The 18,449-nt window shown below is 38.3% G+C and overlaps 1 protein-coding gene across 6 annotated transcripts in view; it reads left to right on the forward strand.

Moving 5' to 3' along the window:
• Positions 1-18,449, forward strand: part of SSBP2 (single stranded DNA binding protein 2) — a 201,512-nt gene that overhangs the window by 133,783 nt on the left and 49,280 nt on the right. For all 6 annotated transcript variants that reach the window (XM_075740801.1, XM_075740802.1, XM_075740804.1 and 3 more), the window contains one exon: positions 17,660-17,719. In XM_075740801.1, coding sequence (XP_075596916.1) covers positions 17,660-17,719 — 60 coding nt within the window. The remainder of the gene's footprint in view (positions 1-17,659; positions 17,720-18,449) is intronic.

The raw sequence follows: 18,449 nt of genomic DNA on the forward strand, positions 1-18,449 counted from the left end.
GATGTTTAAGTTTCAGTGGGAATTAGACCTAGGCAATTAAGAATATCCCACTGAGCATCTCCTTGCTACATTGAAGATCTCAACCCTAATGCCTAAAAAAACAAGCCAAGGATTTAGACCATGTGTTGCTTCTATTAAGTTTTGTCATAAATGAAACTAAATACCCAGTTAGCACTTTGGACATTAACACTACAGAATACTATGACGGAAAATATGGCAGTTTTTAGTGCAAGGCCAACCTAACAGTTGTAATCCAAGATTGGACAGCTCCTATTTGCGAGCTTGCATCTCCTCTTCACCAAGGCTCAGTTGTTTTTCTCCACACCGGCAAACTGTGGCTGTGCAGCAGGAGCAAAAAGTAGCAGCATCCCTAGCTCTTCAGGAAGAACAGCGATTACCATTGCACATACGTAATCTCATGATGTGAAAGAAACAACCCAGACTTCCAGTACTGTGATGTGGGAAGAACATTGTGATAGGATGTTCTGTAAAAAACAATTGCTGAAATCCAGGTAGAGACCAGTGTCTTCTTTTCTTCTTCCTCGAGATACGTAGACAAAAAAAGCATATTTGATCTGGGAAAAAAGAAGAATTTTTTTTATTCTTTTATCCAATGGTGATGGTAGAAAAATGGCAGGATATCAGCAGTCTTTACTTATACTGTATGTAAGTGACGTTATTTGTATGGTGTTCCTTTTCCCACCTTCACAGAGGAAAAAAATGCTGTCCGCAGTATTGACACCTACATAAAGAAACCCTGAACCTGGCATGAGCATGTTGTTTCCTTGATCAACTCAGAAAGTGATGCATGATTTTTAATACATGAATGAAAAGGTACTTGCAAGTAAAGCAGAAAATATCTTACTGTTGCCAGTCACAAAATCCTCAGGAGCTGGCAGAGCTGATCAATTATTTTATTTCTGCTTTTCCTGTTTTGAACAGCTGGTTAGGTAGATTTTTTTGAACACTATTTTATCTTCATTTTTAGATTGTATAAATATTTCACTTTTTCTTATTTTAGCCACCCACTCTAGTTGTAATGTCAAATGAATTAAAGTTTAAAGTTTTTTTCTTTTATTGTCATTGAGGACAATTAGGAGGGAGAAGGGGCACACACAGGACAAGTATGTGAAGTGTAGAGGAGAGAGTAACTATTTTAAAGGTTTTGCAGGAGGCGAGTGTGGGAGTTTTGTTTTTAGAAGCGTGAAAAGACTTCTAGCCACTCTATAATCTTCAAAGATGTAAGAAAGACAAGATGATAGAAAGTTAAGTATGCGTAAACTTTCCTCCTCTGTCAGTATCTGGCTTCAGTCTTACTTGAAGCTCCACCAACAGCCTGTTCTTTTTGCAAGGCCTGGGATTGAAAATAAACACAGGAAAAACCATTTTCAGTGTAACACAGTTTGTGACATTAATCAGAGCTATCATCAACTCAACAGCACGGTCAATGAGTCTTCCAAGAACTGGCCTGCACAGTCTGGTCTGGACTCCTCCAGACATCACCCTTCACCTCTGCTTCAAACTGCTGGGTCTGTGCCATCATGCCGCTCTGTAACACACAATGCTCAAGATCAGTCCCTTACAGTTTTAGTTGATAGAGATCTGCTTTCCTCAGTCGAATGACCTTCTCAACAGAACAAACATTTTTCCAGAGATTATTGGTTTTCACTGTAGTCGTCTGCTTAAGAATATATGTAAAGAACTAACATGCTAGTCAGCAAATCCAACTGCAAGTTTGATAGCAGATATATTGATGGTTGGGAGCAATCCCAGCAAGTGGAGGTGAGCCAAAATCCAGTCAGTTACATAACAGAGTGCTGAAACTGTAAGGTGTGTATAAAGCAAATATGTACAGGCAGTTGGTGACAATGTGTTGTGCTGTTGGAATAAGAGAAGCAAGTTAATATCTGGTTGTAATACTTTCAGATGGAGCTGAATCTTACCAATGTCAATTTATCTGAAGACATGAAAATATACTGGCAGACATAGCTGTGTATGTGAACTTTGTGTAAACAGAGGAGCATCGTCTGCTGGTGTAAAAAGCAGGTGGAAAGACAAGCAAGAAAGAGAAAGTCATGGTCAAAACTTTCTATTTCCTTCATAGGTGCTGTCTTTCTAGTACACCTTTAACTAGACAATGTTTTTGCATGCTCTTCTGCAATTCTTCTGATTCCTAATAATCACAAGAATAAACCACAATCACCCAAGAAAACATCTGCGTTAGTCTGAATACTGACAAATGTCTGTGAACTGCCAGTCTTCTTTCACTGAAAGGTTGCCATTTAGACCTGCAATTCACTCACAGATTATGAAAATGGACAATTTTGTTTTAAGAGTCAGAAGATTATAGAAATAGTGGGAGAATGGTATGTATCTTTAGTTCTCTAGGACTTTGCACTACAAAAGCATTGTAACATTTCACCTTTTCGCAACCTAAAATTTATCTAGAAGGTCATCCTGGAATGATAAAGCTGCCTTTTGTACATTCATGAAATGTTTTGATTGGCCTGAGCTAAAGCTATTGACAGCCACTACCCTCCAGCTCTGCTTGGCAACCTCAGAATTGCTAGGCAATTTAAAGTAATTTTATTTCTCATCAGTACTGGCTCCTGTTTTTGTACTGCAACTCTCCTTTGGCATGTGGCACTATCCACTAACTGGGATGTAAATGAAATAACATGCTCTTGCTGCTGTAACTGCTTCTTACCAGACGGTTCAGGGGAACATGGCAACCTAGGTGAGGACTGTGCTGGGAACCAAGAAACATTACGCAGGTTCCAGTTTTATTGACACTGCTGACCACTATCATTATTTCTGTGACCTTTATTTTTCATAAAAGAAAATATATTCTATTTTTTATAAAAGAAAAAAATGCAGTACACTAGTATAGCATATGGAGGTAGATAAACATGGGAGAAGTATGGATTCTCAGACAGTATCTGGTAAAACCTTTACTCTGCTCTTTGTAAAATGAGGTTTTCAAGTATATGTGGGCCACTAGCACTGATGCTAATTAGCAGTCTCTGGCATTTTATGTCTGGTCTGCAGAGGTGGAGTTCTGAAGCCAGCAGCTGAAATTTGTCTTGTATCTCTGTGTTTTGTTCTTTTATACTTCAATTCAGGTGATGGATGATGATCACTACAATGCTGACAGTGCAAAATGCAACACCTTACAATGATACAGTGAAAAGAAGGTGGTAGACTTATGTACAACTGTTATCAACTAAATTACTTTTTTTAAAAAAAGAAGAAAATTGTTTACAGTGCCAAAAAAAAAAAAAAAAGCAACTTGAGAAGTCAAGAAAACATGTTTATGTGGAGTTAGGATGTGTCAATTTCATCTGCTGGTGTGTATGTATTTTAATGTGACTTTAAATTTCATAGCTACGTATTTTTTGTCCTCATCTTCTTTCAGTACATAAAATAGGTGATATTCTGGAAACTGGGATTATACAGTAACTGAATCTGCTCTTGGTTTGTTAGCAGCAAAACTGAATGTGTGGGACTACAGGAGCAATGAAGACAACAGTTTTGTCATCTAAGACTCTTAAACTCAAAATAGGAGAACTCAAACAAGTTTTAGAGTAGATTTTGTCTCAGACTGAAATAATTGGTCAAGTGCAGTTCAATGAGGCTGGTGTCTGGTGGGTCAGTGCTTCTGGTAAATTGCTTTACTAAATATAGAGCCTCAGAGAAGGATAATGTTTGGGAATCAGAGTGCAAGGTTGGATACAAAGAACTGTGTGCAGTTTATTCCTAACTTTCCCACTTTTTTCGTGGATAACCCAAGATAGGTCATTTCAATTCTCTTTTTTCATGTTTCTCCACTTGTAAAACAGAATGTCATAATTATTAATTGTTTGGGCAATAGACATCATAAAACAATCTTAGATTGCATAAGGTTAAGGTGGCTGTATACATCTCTGAAGTGCTCATCTAACTCCAGTCTGAGTCTCAAAATTCATCATCAGTTTGCCAGTTTTCCTCTGTAGACCACATCCTGTAACATGGAGCTAAGGTGTGAGGAAGGCACTTAGCTACTATGTTAATAAAATAATGTAGGACATGTTCTGTGCCATTTTTTAGCATCAGAGTTACTCTTTCGTTGGTTTCTTGGAATGGCCACCCACAGAGATCAGGGTGACCTGGTCTTCATCCCTCTTTTTGGAGTGCTATCTGACAGTGAAATAGTAGGGCAGCTGGAGGACTAAGTAAGATTATAGCAATTATTTACCTTCGGGTAGACAGTAGAGGATGCATGTAATGCCAGCAGCCAAAACTTTACTCAAGGTTCTAATACATTCATTTATTCTGAGTTAAATTCATCCACTTGTGATCAAAGAGGATTAGGTCATAGAATTCAAAGATGCTCAGATTTTTACATCCAATTTTACTTCACTTTCTGGCCTGAGGACAGACAGTGTTTTTCACCAGGGTTGGTTCTGTGCAGTGCAGAACTGTTCCTTAGTGCCTTCTAGATACAGGCAGAGCAAGGTCTTCACTCCCTTCTTCTTGAGGACAGTAAGATCGGGAAAAAAATCATGTTGTATACGTGCACATCATGGTACAGTATATGCATTTAGAAAATGCGACATGAACATTTGGAAATACCATCATGGAAATTTTGAAGCCTGGGTACACACTTGTTCCACGGCACACACCAGTGTACCCATGTGAAGCATCAGGGTTGCGTTGAGGTGGAAACCGCTGCTCTTCAGGTAGTGAAGTGCTGGCCCTTTTTCATCCATCTCTTCACTGATATTTAAATTGGCTAAAAATATGAGTTACGTTACATTTTTATTTTCACAGACTATTTATTTGATCTTTGTGGACATTATCAGATTTAGTAAGCAAATAAACAGAGGCCAGAGAGAAGTTTTGGAGCTTGTGTTCATTAATGTATTTTTAATTTTTTTAAGCAGGATGAAAAGTACTGATTTTGCAGGATTTTATTTGCCTTTCAGTTACTTTTTTCAGTTTTAACGTACCTAAACACAGAGTTCTAGGCTCTAGTCCAGTGGAATTCATCATGTTTGTCCAAGTTAGCAACAACTAATACTGCTGAATATCTGACCCTGATTGCTTACTTTTGCAATGCAATTATGAGAAACATTTAAATGCATATTTAATTAAACCTCAGTTATCTTCACCTCTTTTATTACACAATTGACCAAAAATTTACCATGTCTGCATCTGTGTAAGAAACCTGTCAGTTTTTTAAAGACACTCAGGCAGGTAACAACATTGGGTTTGTACGTACCTCACCTGACAGACACTGCTGAATAGTGAACTCATCAAGTGCCAGCTGAGATTTAGAGGAAGCAGGTTGTTTGATAATTTACAGTTCACTTGTTTAATTTGGTAGTTTTTAATAAAATTAATTTCTATCACTGACTATACCTTTTCACATAGAAGTGAAGTACTCTTTCTTTTAAATGCGTTGCTATTTTTCAGCAAATTTGTTCTAGTTGAGCTTACCACTAAACCGTATTTCCATAGTGCGTATATATATTCTAAAGGAATTGTCAAGTAGTTTGCTTCATTCACCAATTTGTGATCATCAGATATGCTTGGAATGGCATGGGAAAAATGTGTCGACACCATGTTTGAAATACAAATGTTACATATTCCTCTTATATAAAGGGGGAAAAAAAAAAACCCAAACCAAACCCAACCCACCAAAGTAATGTAAGGCTGTTATGCCATCTAGTGGCAGTTGCTCATTCTCATTTTAACTCAATTCATATCATTCTAAAGTATTATTTTTAGCCTTGTTTTGCTTTATTAGAGCTGACCTAATGCCTTAGGAGAGCATCGTTACAATAAGGCACATGAGCAGAAGGAACTTTTCTGTTTCTCTTCCTGCCTAGCATTACTATTTGTCACAAAAAAATGAGTTTAAATAGCATTTAAGTAGTGAAAATAACCAAAATAAGTTCATGAATTAAAAATCAATAACAACACATACCTCTTGCATTTTGAAACAGAAATAATGACCTATTTATATATAAAAAGAAAATGGATTTGTAGGCTTCTCTGTAAGGCTGTAAAAGATCTTTTTTAAAAGTCAGTTGGTTGAAGTCTCCCAAACAAATACAGATGGCACCTTTGCCTCATCTCCTCTGATTCCACTACAGCTGGGGTTAAACCAGCCCATATGTGGTTTCACCCAGTCCTCGCACTCACTTTAATCCAGCTCATGTATATTAGTCTCCTGGAAACTATTGCATCGGCCAGGGGCCTGCTGGGTACGTGACCCTCTGCTCAGCCCCTTCACACTCGCAGAACATTCTCCCACATTGCTTGTTTGAACAAGCATCCAGCAGTAAGGAAGATGAGGAAGGAGAAATCCTCCAGTGTCCCTTTAAACCCATTTTGGAATGACTGTGTTGCTTCTATGAATTGTCCACCAAAGGGTCGTTGTTTCCACAAGGAATGAGGGTTCCTAATTCCAGCAGCTAAATTACATGACTAAAGCTAGAAGATGCAGACATCTCTCAAACTGGTCTTTTCAGGACCAAAATGTGTATTTACACTGATTTAAAAATGCTTTGTTTCTTTTTAAACCCTTTTGAACTGTTTCACACACACATGGTTTCCTGATTTTCCAGGGCATTACCATTTTTTATTCCCCATCTGAATTTTCGTTCAAGCAGCTACACTTCATTATGGTTAGCATCCTGTTTCATCGCTTAGCTTTCACTGCTGATCATGCTTTCCCCACTTTTGCAGCATTGCCTGTACTTTTTAAAAAAAAAAAACCTAAAATGTACAAATCATTAAAAATGAACTGGCACATGACTGCAAAATTAGCTGGATTTGCTGCACGTCACACCCATCCTAAATTACAGTGGAGCAAATGAGATGATTGCAGTTAAAGAATTGCGCCCTGAGCAGAGCAGATACAGTGATGTCCCAGAAGTGTATAAAGTGTCATGGATTGTTAAAACATTATTGTGAGCGAATGAAACATTACCAAAGCTGCAAATACAGCTAGTGAGTAAAGCTAGTAGCTTTGGTAGGCCTTAAAAAGCTTTGAAAATATGAAAATGGATTTTAAAGGGGATTCACCCCCCCCGCTGGGTTTATATAATTAATGTTAATAAGAATTTTATTGAATGTTTGGAATATCCATTGTTTGTAAATGCATCCACCCCAGTATAGCAGACTGATACCCACTAGAAATACTCAAGTGCATAAAACTAAGTGTATGTCTAACTCTTTGCAGAATTGGGATGTGTGCATTTCTGCCCTTGCTAGTATCACCTTGTATTTTAAAATATTTTCATTTCAAGAATTATTTTGAGTTTTTAGACTGTGTAGGAAGGGATTAGCGTCTGGAAAGATCTGTAAGGAGTTTGTGTTTGCTCCTCTCTTTTCTGTTCATTTTCTCTCAGTACCAGGAATAAAGTCAACTTTAAAAAGATAAAGGTGTCCGACATCTGCCGGCTTTGATAATTCTATCCTGCAGTTATGGTAATGGTTTTACTGCTCATAACTGTTAGAACAAATTAAAACTGCTCAGCTTGAGTAACTAAATAAGCTCTGAGCCCACGCTTCCCCCACCTCCCCTTCCACATGTACATCTCAAGCAGCCAGAGACCCACCGCTAGCTGTGGAGCGGTGCAGGGGGAAGGGGTGGAATTGGGCACAAATCATTTACCTAGGAGATCTGTTCTGAACTTTTAGAATTTTATCCTGAAAATTAAAGTTCTTTCTGAGATAAACCTTAGAAATTTGTTACTGACCATATACCAAAACTGGCATTATAGTTGCTGCTGATGTGTACTAAAAAGTAGGGGAAGGGTTGTCACTTATATATGATGCTTCCTTCTGCTGAGGTCAATTTAGTTCCTGTCATAGTCTGACTCTTACTTTTAACATGAGCCATGAGTGCTTGGGTTTGAAGCCAAAATCCTTGGATGATGATAATGTCTGTAGCTTCGAAATAATAGATTTATTAAATACAAGAGCAGGAATAACAAACTGCAGCTTGTCATTGTCAAAGTTGTTCTGAAAAAATCAATTGTATATCATAAACAGGGGTCACTAGGAGGTTTACTAAATTTAAGGAAATGCTTTTTCAAGCTTCATGATCTATGTGTATGATGCCTCAATTCTAAAAGCACAATTTGGTTTTTTTTGTTTTGTTTTTTTTTTTAAATGTGATTATTCTTGATATATTGTGTTTAGCTTGTCAGGTTTGAAATACTTAATTTTCTGTAGTATTTGCATCTAATAAAAATTAAAGTAAAAGCTTTTAACCTGCTTAAAATGCATGTAGGTAATAGCTCTTCTAAAATTGTGCTTCTTTCAAAATTTCCATTAAATTTCATGTGCAGAACTTAGCCCTTTTCTCTCCCACTTGCTAAATCTTCTTGAACATGAGGTGATGATATATTTCCCACAAAGTAAAACAGATGTCATAACAGCACAGTTCCTAAAGATCATCTATCATCAAAATAAATTTCTGAAGTAGCCTGGCTAGCAGGCAGATCCTGCTTTTAGCATCACAGAGAAATGTTTAGCTAGGGACAAAAGGATTTTACTTTTTTTTTCAAGAGGTTTTGCTTCTTCGTTTTTCTATGCAGAGTGTGCAAGGTATGTATTGCAGTATTCTTTCATATGGTGGGTGAGTCCTGTATTTCTTGGTGTTGTGGTTTAACCCAGCCGGCAGCTAAAACAACCACTCAGTCATTTGCTCACTCCCCCCTCCCAATGGGATGCGGGAGAGAATTGAGAATGGAAAAGGAAAAAAACACTCATGGGTTGAGATAAAGACAATTTAATAGGACAAAACAAAAAAAGATGATGATGGTGGTGATGATGATGATAAATACACAAAACAAGTGATGAACAGCACAGTTTTTGTCACCCAAAGTCGATGCTCCACAAGACTCCAAGTTGACCCACCTCCTGGCCCGTTACGTATGGGACATGACGTTGCATGGTATGGAATATCCCTTTGGTCAGTTTGGGTCAGCTGTCCTGGCTGTGCCCCATCCCAGCTTCTTGGTCCCACCTTCAGTTGGGGGCAGGATGAGAAGCTGAAAAGGCCTTGACTGCCTGGCAATAACTACAAACATCAGTGTGTTATCAACATTATTCTCAAATCCAAACCACAGCACTAACCAGCTGCTAGAAAGAAAATTAACTCTGTCCCTGCCAAAACCAGGACACTTGACCAGGGATAAAGCATTAATTTTGTTTGAAATGCTAGTATTTTAACTGCTGGAATTTTAGATGTGGAAACACAGAGGTCCATGGAAGGCTTTTCAACTTTTTAATTTATTTTTTTTTAAATTTTGCTCTATAAATTAAATCAGACATCTTACTGTTGCCAATTATAGGTTGCCAGACCATATCAGGCGGCTGTTAGAAAACCATAAATATGGAAATGATTTATACAGGGATCTGTATCAGTACATCAGCACAGAGAAGTACTTGCTTGTGGAAATAGGTTTGGTCATCAGGAAAGGCCAGTGTAGAGAGAAATCCTGTCTTGGTGCTGAGCATCTAACACAATTTTATGTGAAATAGTGTAGATGAAAACAGCTAGTTTGATTTATACTGTCAGATTACAAAATACATAGTGTGTAACTTAAATTTCATCTCTAAAATACTTTAGTAAAACATAAAGACCTCTAACACTGTGGTAGCCATTTGGAGGGCAAAAGAGGACAAAAAGTGTTGTATAATTAACACTAAAATGCAATTCAATAGGAAAATAATTTTTTGCTAAGAATTGATGATGGCCTGTCCAAGCTTTGCAGAGGATAAGTTACATGTTTGTGCTTATCAGCAGGCTGTGCCATTTTGAGAGCTAATTTAGTTTAGTCCTGGTTAGAATTAAAATATGTTAATGAAAAGTGTCATATACACTGTGGTGACTGTTACTGCTGATGGACATATCCACAAAAAAACACATAGAGGATACGAAATAAATAGAAGTATATGAATTGTAAACTAACTTGGATACCTTCAATTCACATATTTTATAGTTCACCCCTGGTACTCTTCAAGAGTACAAACCCCCATTTCATTCAGAATGGAAGCACACACACCAGTGGTAGTTGTAAAGCACCTCTAAAACATTTTATAAAATACAGCATCTTTAAGGAAATACATTAAAATGTTACTTCCTAGTCATTTTGGAGTACTGCTACCATAATAAAAAAATGAAATAAAAATATCAAGCAGTCTTATTTCTTACTGTTTGGACTATAAATAATTAAGTGATATCAATCCTTTTAACCAGGAATAGAGTTTGAAAAGCAAAAAAGCTGAATATGTATGGTATTTTCAGAGACAGAATATGTAACTTGGCAATTAAATTCATTTTTTAATGGAGGAGAGGAGAAGAAAGATTTTTGGTTTGTTTCACTTCTTATCATTTAGAACTTCAAATGAATAAATGGAAGAGATTTGGCTGTTATAAGAATTCCCATTTGGCTTACGACTTTGATGCTGGCTGCTTGGACCCTCTTACAATACCTGCTTTTTGACGAGCAGCAAACATAAAGTAATTTGTCATAGTGTATACAAATTAAGTGTGTGGTTCCATTTTCAGCTTCTAGTGATAAGTACTGTTTAGAGTTTGTGCTGGTTATGGTGACTGAATTATACAAACCACTTAATACGGTTCAAGTCCTTTTTTTATTCTAAGTGCTAGAACTGTGTTTCACCTTTTTTTTTAATTTGTTGTGTATTTTTGTTGCTCCTCTAAGAGATGTTCTCAAGTTACAAGCATCATCCATCTCACGAGGTGTTAAGATGAGCAATCTAAGGAGATTTTTCTATATTTGATAATGCAGGTTAAAAAAAAAAAAGGATGCTGAAAAGCAGTTATGACTTGGTTTTGTTTGCTTTTAAAACCATGAATTTAGAGATGGTTTTGGGAAGCCCTGCAGAGTAGGTCTGCTGCAAGCAGAACCTAGTTCCTCTGCTTTCCTAAGCCATGAAAAATGCAGTAAGAATGTGGGACCAGCTCTGGATGGAGCTGTTAGAGATGGATCCTCTCTCCCCACTGTCCATCACTGCTGCTGCAGTGGAGTGCTGCCCCAGCTGGGGCTGAGGAGAGGTCCCTGGCAGGCAGAGTTGTCCAAGTGAGCCTCCTCGCTGGTCGCTGACACTGTGCTGAAGCACCTGGCATACATAAAACACCTTCCCTTTCATGAGATCTCCTGTAGGAACGCTCACCTTGGGTACAGCTGGAGGGACAAGCTGGGCAGGAAACATCTTCAACGGCTTGAGCACTCAGTGCATCAAACACATGCCTTCTGGGTCTTCCACACGATGGCTTGATGTCCAAGTGGAGATCAGAGATAAGTGGTGTTCCTCAGGGGTCGGTATTGTGACTGGAGGTGTTTAACATCTTTTCTGGTGACATGGGCAGTGGGATCAAGTGCACCCTCAGCAAGTTTGCCGACAACACCAAGCTGTATGGTGTGGTCGACACGCTGGAGGGAAGGGATGCCATCCAGAGAGACCTGGACAGGCTGGAGAGGTGGGCCCGTGCGAACCGCATGAAGTTCAACAAGGCCAAGGGCAAGGTCCTGCACGTGGGTTGGCACAATCCCAAGCACAACTATAAGCTGGGCAGGGAATGGATTGAGAGCAGCCCCAGGGAGAAGGACTTGGGGGTGTTGGTGGACGAGAAGCTCAACATGAGCCGGCAGTGTGCGCTTGCAGCCCAGGAAGCCAACCGTGTCCTGGGCTGCATCAAAAGCAGTGTGACCAGCAGGTCGAGGGAGGTGATCCTGCCCCTCTACTCCACTCTGGTGAGACCCCACCTGCAGTACTACCTCCAGCTCTGGGGGCCCTGGCACAAGAAAGACATGGAGCTGTTGGGGCGAGTCCAGAGGAGGCCACGAAGCTGATCAGAGGGCTGGAGCACCTCTGCTATGAGGACAGGCTGAGAGAGTTGGGCTTTTTCAACCTGGAGAAGAGAAGGCTCCAGGGAGACCTTACAGCAGCCTTCCCGTACCTTCCTGTACCTATAGGAAAGCTGGAGAGGGACTGTTTACCAGGGAGTGTAGTGACAGGACAAGGGGGAATGGCCTTAAGCTGAAGGAGGGGAGATTTAGATTAGATGTTAGAAAGAAATTCTTCCCTATGAGGATGGTGAGACCCTGGCACAGGTTGCCCAAAGAAGCTGTGGCTGCCCCTGGCTCCCTGGCAGTGTTCACGGCCAGGTTGGATGGGGCTTTGGGCAACCTGGGCTAGTGGAGGGTGTCCCTGCCCATGGCAGGGGGTTGGAACTAGATGATCTTTGAGGTCCCTTCCAACCCAAACCATTCTATGATTCTATGATTCTACTTAGCGAGTCCACCCCACTGCAAGCCAGTCTGTCTTGGAGGATGTATTTTGGCTGGTTGAAACTGTTCATGCTACTGCCCTGCTTTCTGCAACAGCCTTAAATGTTGTCATTTAAACGAGATTGGTGGTGTGCTTTAAAACACACCTTCTGTCCTGCTTTGTCCAAACACGTATTTTCCCAAGCTGAAAAATGTTTTACTATCCCTAGCTGGGAAGATGTTAATGTGAATCTAGATGAACATTGTTATTTTAAGCTACCCTGACTGAGAAAGGTCAGGTTTTTTCATGCCTTACGGATATGGTTCTGTTCAAGCAATTTTCCTGCCATTTTATTCTCCTCATCCCAAGCTTTGTTTCCTGGCATTTTGGTTCTTGGTATTTTTATGGTTGGCAGATGTTTGCAATCTCTCCACTACTCATGCCCAGTAACTGCAGTGATTCTTTTTGAACTACATTTATTTGTTTTTCTGGTGTATATGTGTGTGTGTGTGTGTGTTATTTGTGGTTGTACTGTCCAGTATAACAAGTCATAGTGCATCACATAATATGCACATATGGGAAGAGATACAGATATTTATGGTAAATTCAGTCTCATTAAGAAATGAATAATTGAATAATTAGGAATTAGGAATTGAATAACTGAAGTCTCAATAGGAGTTGAAAGGTAAGCAATATTTAGGATTAGTTATTTACCTGTGGATTATTGTAAATTTTGCAATTTCTGTGGGACAAAATGTAGTCAATAAATGCAATGTTATGAGTAAAAAAGGGATAAAAATGTCAATGCAAAAAAAACCCCAACAACATATTTGGAAGCAGGTAAATTATTCCCAGTTTTTGGAAGGAGAGTAAATTTAAAGAAAAATAGATTTCTCGAAATCTCTCATACTTACTAGAACACCATCTTTTAAATTCTTTTATTCTACCAGTATTAGGTAGGAGAAAAGTAATGCACACCATATTCTAGAGTTGCCCAAACAACTAAAAGAAGACAGAGTAAGAATTACACAACTGGCAGAGAAATGTGCCAGCTTCTATGCCTTTACGTCATCAGCTTACGGTGGATATTTTTTGTGAAAATATTTTTCCTGAATACTGGAGGCAAAATGTGGGCAGTGAGGCCACTGTGCTTCAATGTTGCTTCTTCAAAGGCTTCCCTACTAGAAACCTATTATCCGCTTGTCCTCTTGTGTTCCCAGGGATTAAGAAAAATAATATTTTATAAGGTTTCACATTGTACATTCACACGCAACTTGCAAAATTTTATTAAATGCACCGTTCATGAGATACCCTTTACTCTCCCTGGACATGGCTGGATTCTTTCTTTAGCAAGAAGGTAACAAAAAGTACTAGAATGTGTGGCACCGTCATTCAAGTTCTTGAACTTTACTTCTTTTTAAGTATTTTTAGCAATCTGATATGATAGGATGCTATAAGTAAGAGCAGGGAGCTTACTAAACTTAAAATTTCACATCTGGATTTTATTTTGTGTAGTCTCTCCTATTACTATTTTTATTATTCTTTTTTAGTGCTTTATCTTTCTTTTTTTTTTTTAACTTTAAGTTGACAAATGAATATATTCCTTGGTGACTACACAAAAGGTTTTTCCTGTCTGGCTTCTTTTTCATCCAGTTTGGTAGAAGTTTCTGCTTATATTCCTTTGGTCTCAGCTGCATGACAGCAGCCTTTGAGATGCTAGTTGTGATACCAAATTACTGAATTTTATAGCTGGAGGCAGTAATTACAATGCACTGGTGTTCGCAGATGTCTTTAGTTAGCTGTTCTCTAAAAACACTTACCAAATTCTTCTGCTATTGCTACAACTTGCGTGACACATGTTTTCAAACACATCTTCATCTTGGTTGTGGCTTAGATATGACATTCTTGCTTGTAGCTTTGTTTTCTTCATGTTATTTTCTTTTTTTATTTATTTTAGGTTTAGATTTGGTTGGTTGGTTTGAGTTTAGGCTTATGTTGGGGTTTTGTTGTTTGGGGGTTTTTTTCATTTCTTTTTGTAATACATCAGTTCATGTGCCAGTTCCTGAACTCCATTTGAGAAGTTAATTTTAAGTTAGGGTAGTGCACAATAGTGTTATTCATACCTCCTCGTACTTCATGTAATTTCCCTGTTGTGGATTAGAGGGACTTGAGAGCTGCAGTAGTGACAATACTAGCGACAGTGCAGTAGCGAAACACCACACATAACAAAAAAGTGCCTACTGTTGAGTTCTTGTCTTTCAGAATCCCTAGTGCTTAATGATACTGTATGTGTGTGTCAGAATTGAAAATATTTGCTCCTAATGCAGTGAGAACCTATTCTTATTTAATTTATTTTCATTAAAATGTTTGACAGAATTTCCTTGGTGTCTTGATATGTCTCAGTAGAATTTTTGTGGACAAACATGACATTGCTGATGAGGAGAGAGAAGCTTAGTAACTGACTTAAAAATTAGAATATTTAAGGGGGTTTTTTGGTGGTAGAATTTTGTGGTAAATTTAAGTACTAAATGCTGATCCAAAACAATCTAAATTTTTTAGAATTGTCCTTGAACATCACTATCTCACCATTTTCTGCAATGGTATAGAGACCTTTATTGATACTTATATTCATCAAAACATTAGTTGTGCCTCTCAGTTGTTTATATATTTTCCTGCCTTTAAAACTGTGCAGTGTTTATATCCATAGATCATCAGGAACCATAGGAACTATTTGAAATGTACTAGATGAAGTCTGCAGTTTCACTTGAGTTCAGTTGCATAAAGAATGGGAGAAGGCTTTAATACTTCCACAAATAAGTTTAAGGGGAATACATAGATATATAAATATTTACAGTGTATAAACCTACTTGTAAGATAGACGTGTATCAAAGAGGCTTCTGTAGTTATTCCATGCAGTGAACTAACAAGTCAGTTCAGAATAGAAGCACTGGCTTTCAAATTAAGGTCTGCTTTGAGGCCTGCTTAGGAAACAATGCCTTAAAAAAAAATAATTAAAAAAAACCCATATATAATTTCAGAGAATAATCCTGGACTTATTCTGTGAAGTCTACTATTAAGTAGACTTGAGACCTACCTAGATCCAGACCTTCTCAAAAATCTGAAGCAGCCACTGACCTCAGGGGCACAGCAAACCAAAAAATACGATTGTCAGGCATTAGAAACAATATGTGAGTCGTATTTTGAAAAGAGAGATTGTGACTTTATATGAGTAAGCCTCTTTCTGTCCTTAATGCAATGGAATATTTGTTTCAGCTTTTTAAATAAAATTTCAATTCCATACAAAATGCAAGTTTTTAGGTATTTTTAGAAACTGCATGGCAAGGTGAACCCACTGAGAAGAGAGGGCAAGCAGGTTTCCCCTGTGCTTGAAAGGAGTAGATATTCAGCCAATAACACAGTCTTATATACTAATATTAGTAGTGTGATTCTACTTTAAGATAGGATTGACTTGAGAGACATTGTTGATTTCCCTTTTATGGGCTGTACAACTGTAAATAAATTTCAGGTTTCGTTTGCTGAATGAGGTCAGCCAAATCCAAGATACTCCCTAGAGTATGCTGCACTCCATACAATGCACTTGGTTGACCTTTATGGAAATAGTTGAAATTCTAATTTCCTCACACTTTTACTGCTTTGCAGGGGCCAGCTTTCACCACATGCACAATCCTTTTTCCTTTCTTTCTTATCAGAGAATCTCACCGTCAGAGAGAGGGCATGAAGAAGCCTCCCTCTTCTGTAGCACATAATTTCAAATGCCTTTTATATTAATCTTTTCACAATTGTCATTGAACTTTTCTTCTCCAGTTTGTAAACCCTCTACATTTAAATTGCTTTCTACTACCTATTTTGAACACACATTTATGTAGGTTACGTTATTTCAGCTTTCATGTGATTCTCAGATGTGAAAGGTTCCGTTAAATTTTTTCATGCAAGATCATAGGAACAATTCCATTACTAATTATTGGTAACTTAATTGCAATTCTTTGCTACCTATTGCTACTATTAATACATGCATTACTAACATTGATGATCACTGGCATTTTACTTTATAACGCAGAGCTGCTGATGGAGCTGAAATACGCCATTCATTTGTAAAACAGTGACGTTGATCACAGACTTTTAGTGACCTGCCAGTGGTCCTTAGCTACAGCTGAATAGATGATGCCTGTGTAGGTATATTTGTTTCTTTTCGAAGAGATCCTCAAAGAGTGGGTTTAAACGTGCAGCAGATCATTTGTCATCAGAAATTGCCCCTGGGAAGTCCCAGCAGACTCCTTTCTTTTATCTCTCCCATGTCTCCAGTGACAGTGTCATGAACAGAAGCGAGCTCTTTCATGATATAAAGAATGGGTCATTTTTATCCCTGTGTTCACAGTCAAAGCGTACTTTCAGGTCTGAATTTTCTTTTGGAGTTATAGGTATGTTTGCTTGCCAAAATGATCCTCTTCATCATCTGTTTAGTCAGATGTTTGTGCCTTTGTCCTGCAGATTTCACAGTTGCCACTAATCTCCTAGCTTTTTAGATTTCTAGATTACTGTCACGCTTTGGGATGGAATAAGTAGAGATGTTAAATGTGTTTGCTGGTCTACCATTTGTTTGTCATATGGGACTGACCTTGTTTGTGGGCTTCAAAGTAGTGCAGTAGTAGCCAAGAGCCACTAGAACCTTACAAGGTGCAGGATGGTATGACAGATTTGGGTGTATATTTGATTTTCAGAGAGGAGATGTAATGAGTGAGTGAGCGAGCGTGGAGTTATGTATGGAGGGATGGGAGGAGTAACACTGAATTAATGTGGTTCATTTAAAGCACTAATTATTTGTGACATGAACTTGAAATCTGTGCCTCACAAATTAAATCTTGTATTGCATTTTGCTGTATTATTATGAAAAAGTGAATGGAAAGTATTTGCAAGTTGTCTTGCTGTTACTTACCTCTTGACTCTTCCAAAAACATTTTTCTTTTTGTATTCTAGAAAGATATTCTATATCTTTCCCTTCTCCAGTGGAAAGTACAGTTGGGTGGTTATATCATCTAAATGGTTTATTATTCTTCACAGTTAACACATTAAGTTGTTTATATTCTCCATTCACAATAGATACAACAAAATTTTAAATAATGTATGCTGGTAGATGCATTTGCTAAGAATCTCTAAATTTATTTAGTTCTGCTAAACATTGTGGAATAATATACTGAATGGTCTGTGAAAGTATTTAAACTGGATGCTTGAGGTGTGAGCATTGCAAAAGCCCAATGACTCAATGCAGTATTTACAAGCTAAGTTGAATTATTTAGCAGGTTTTTTTTTTCTTTTTTTTTTTTTTTTTTTTTGTTTTTCGTAGCCTTTCATGTCCCCTCGGTACCCTGGAGGTCCAAGGCCACCTTTAAGAATACCCAATCAGGTAAGAATCTATCACTGATGCACCATTGTGGTCCAGGATGATGGTGCAGTGATGGGAACAGGGAATGCTGTCTCGTTGGCTACCAGTGGCTCAGTGGCTACAACAGTTGCTCAGTCCCTCTCCACCCCATTTTGTCTGAACATGAAATATTTATTTTGATAAGGTGTGACCATGCCACTCCCAGCTCACTTTCCTATGCTTAATTAGTGTGTCTACACCTCAAAATTTATTGTGTGTTAATCCTGTCTGCAGAGGGAGGACATAGTTGCCTTGTGTGGTGCTGCATTAAACTCAGCCAGCCAACGCTGCCTGCTCTGAGATGCAGAACATCCCCATAGCTGTTACATTCTCTAAACTTTCCTAACCATATCAAGCACTTAGCTCTGAGAGTTTTTTTACTTTGTTCTATGTAAAATGCATCACACCCTCCTATTCTTTGTTGGATATATGGAGATATTTCACAGTAAATATGGAGATTATTGGTGAGAAACACATATCATAAGGTCCTCTGTGGCTCTGTAGACACTCTGAGGACTTTATAAAAGCATCAGATTCCCAATTTTCTCTCATCTCCATCAAAGGATATACATGCCAAAGTAACAAGAATGAGTAATGAGGTGCTGTTCGTCAGCAGAGACCTTTATTGGCCCATCTGTGAAAAGATGGTTCTGCAAGCAGATAGCATTTGTATTTTTAAGTTTTCTGTAGTGCAGAAAGAGGAAGAAAGTGG

The sequence above is a fragment of the Balearica regulorum genome, chromosome Z, assembly GCF_011004875.1.
Source record: "Balearica regulorum gibbericeps isolate bBalReg1 chromosome Z, bBalReg1.pri, whole genome shotgun sequence".
NCBI classification, from domain to species: domain Eukaryota; kingdom Metazoa; phylum Chordata; class Aves; order Gruiformes; family Gruidae; genus Balearica; species Balearica regulorum.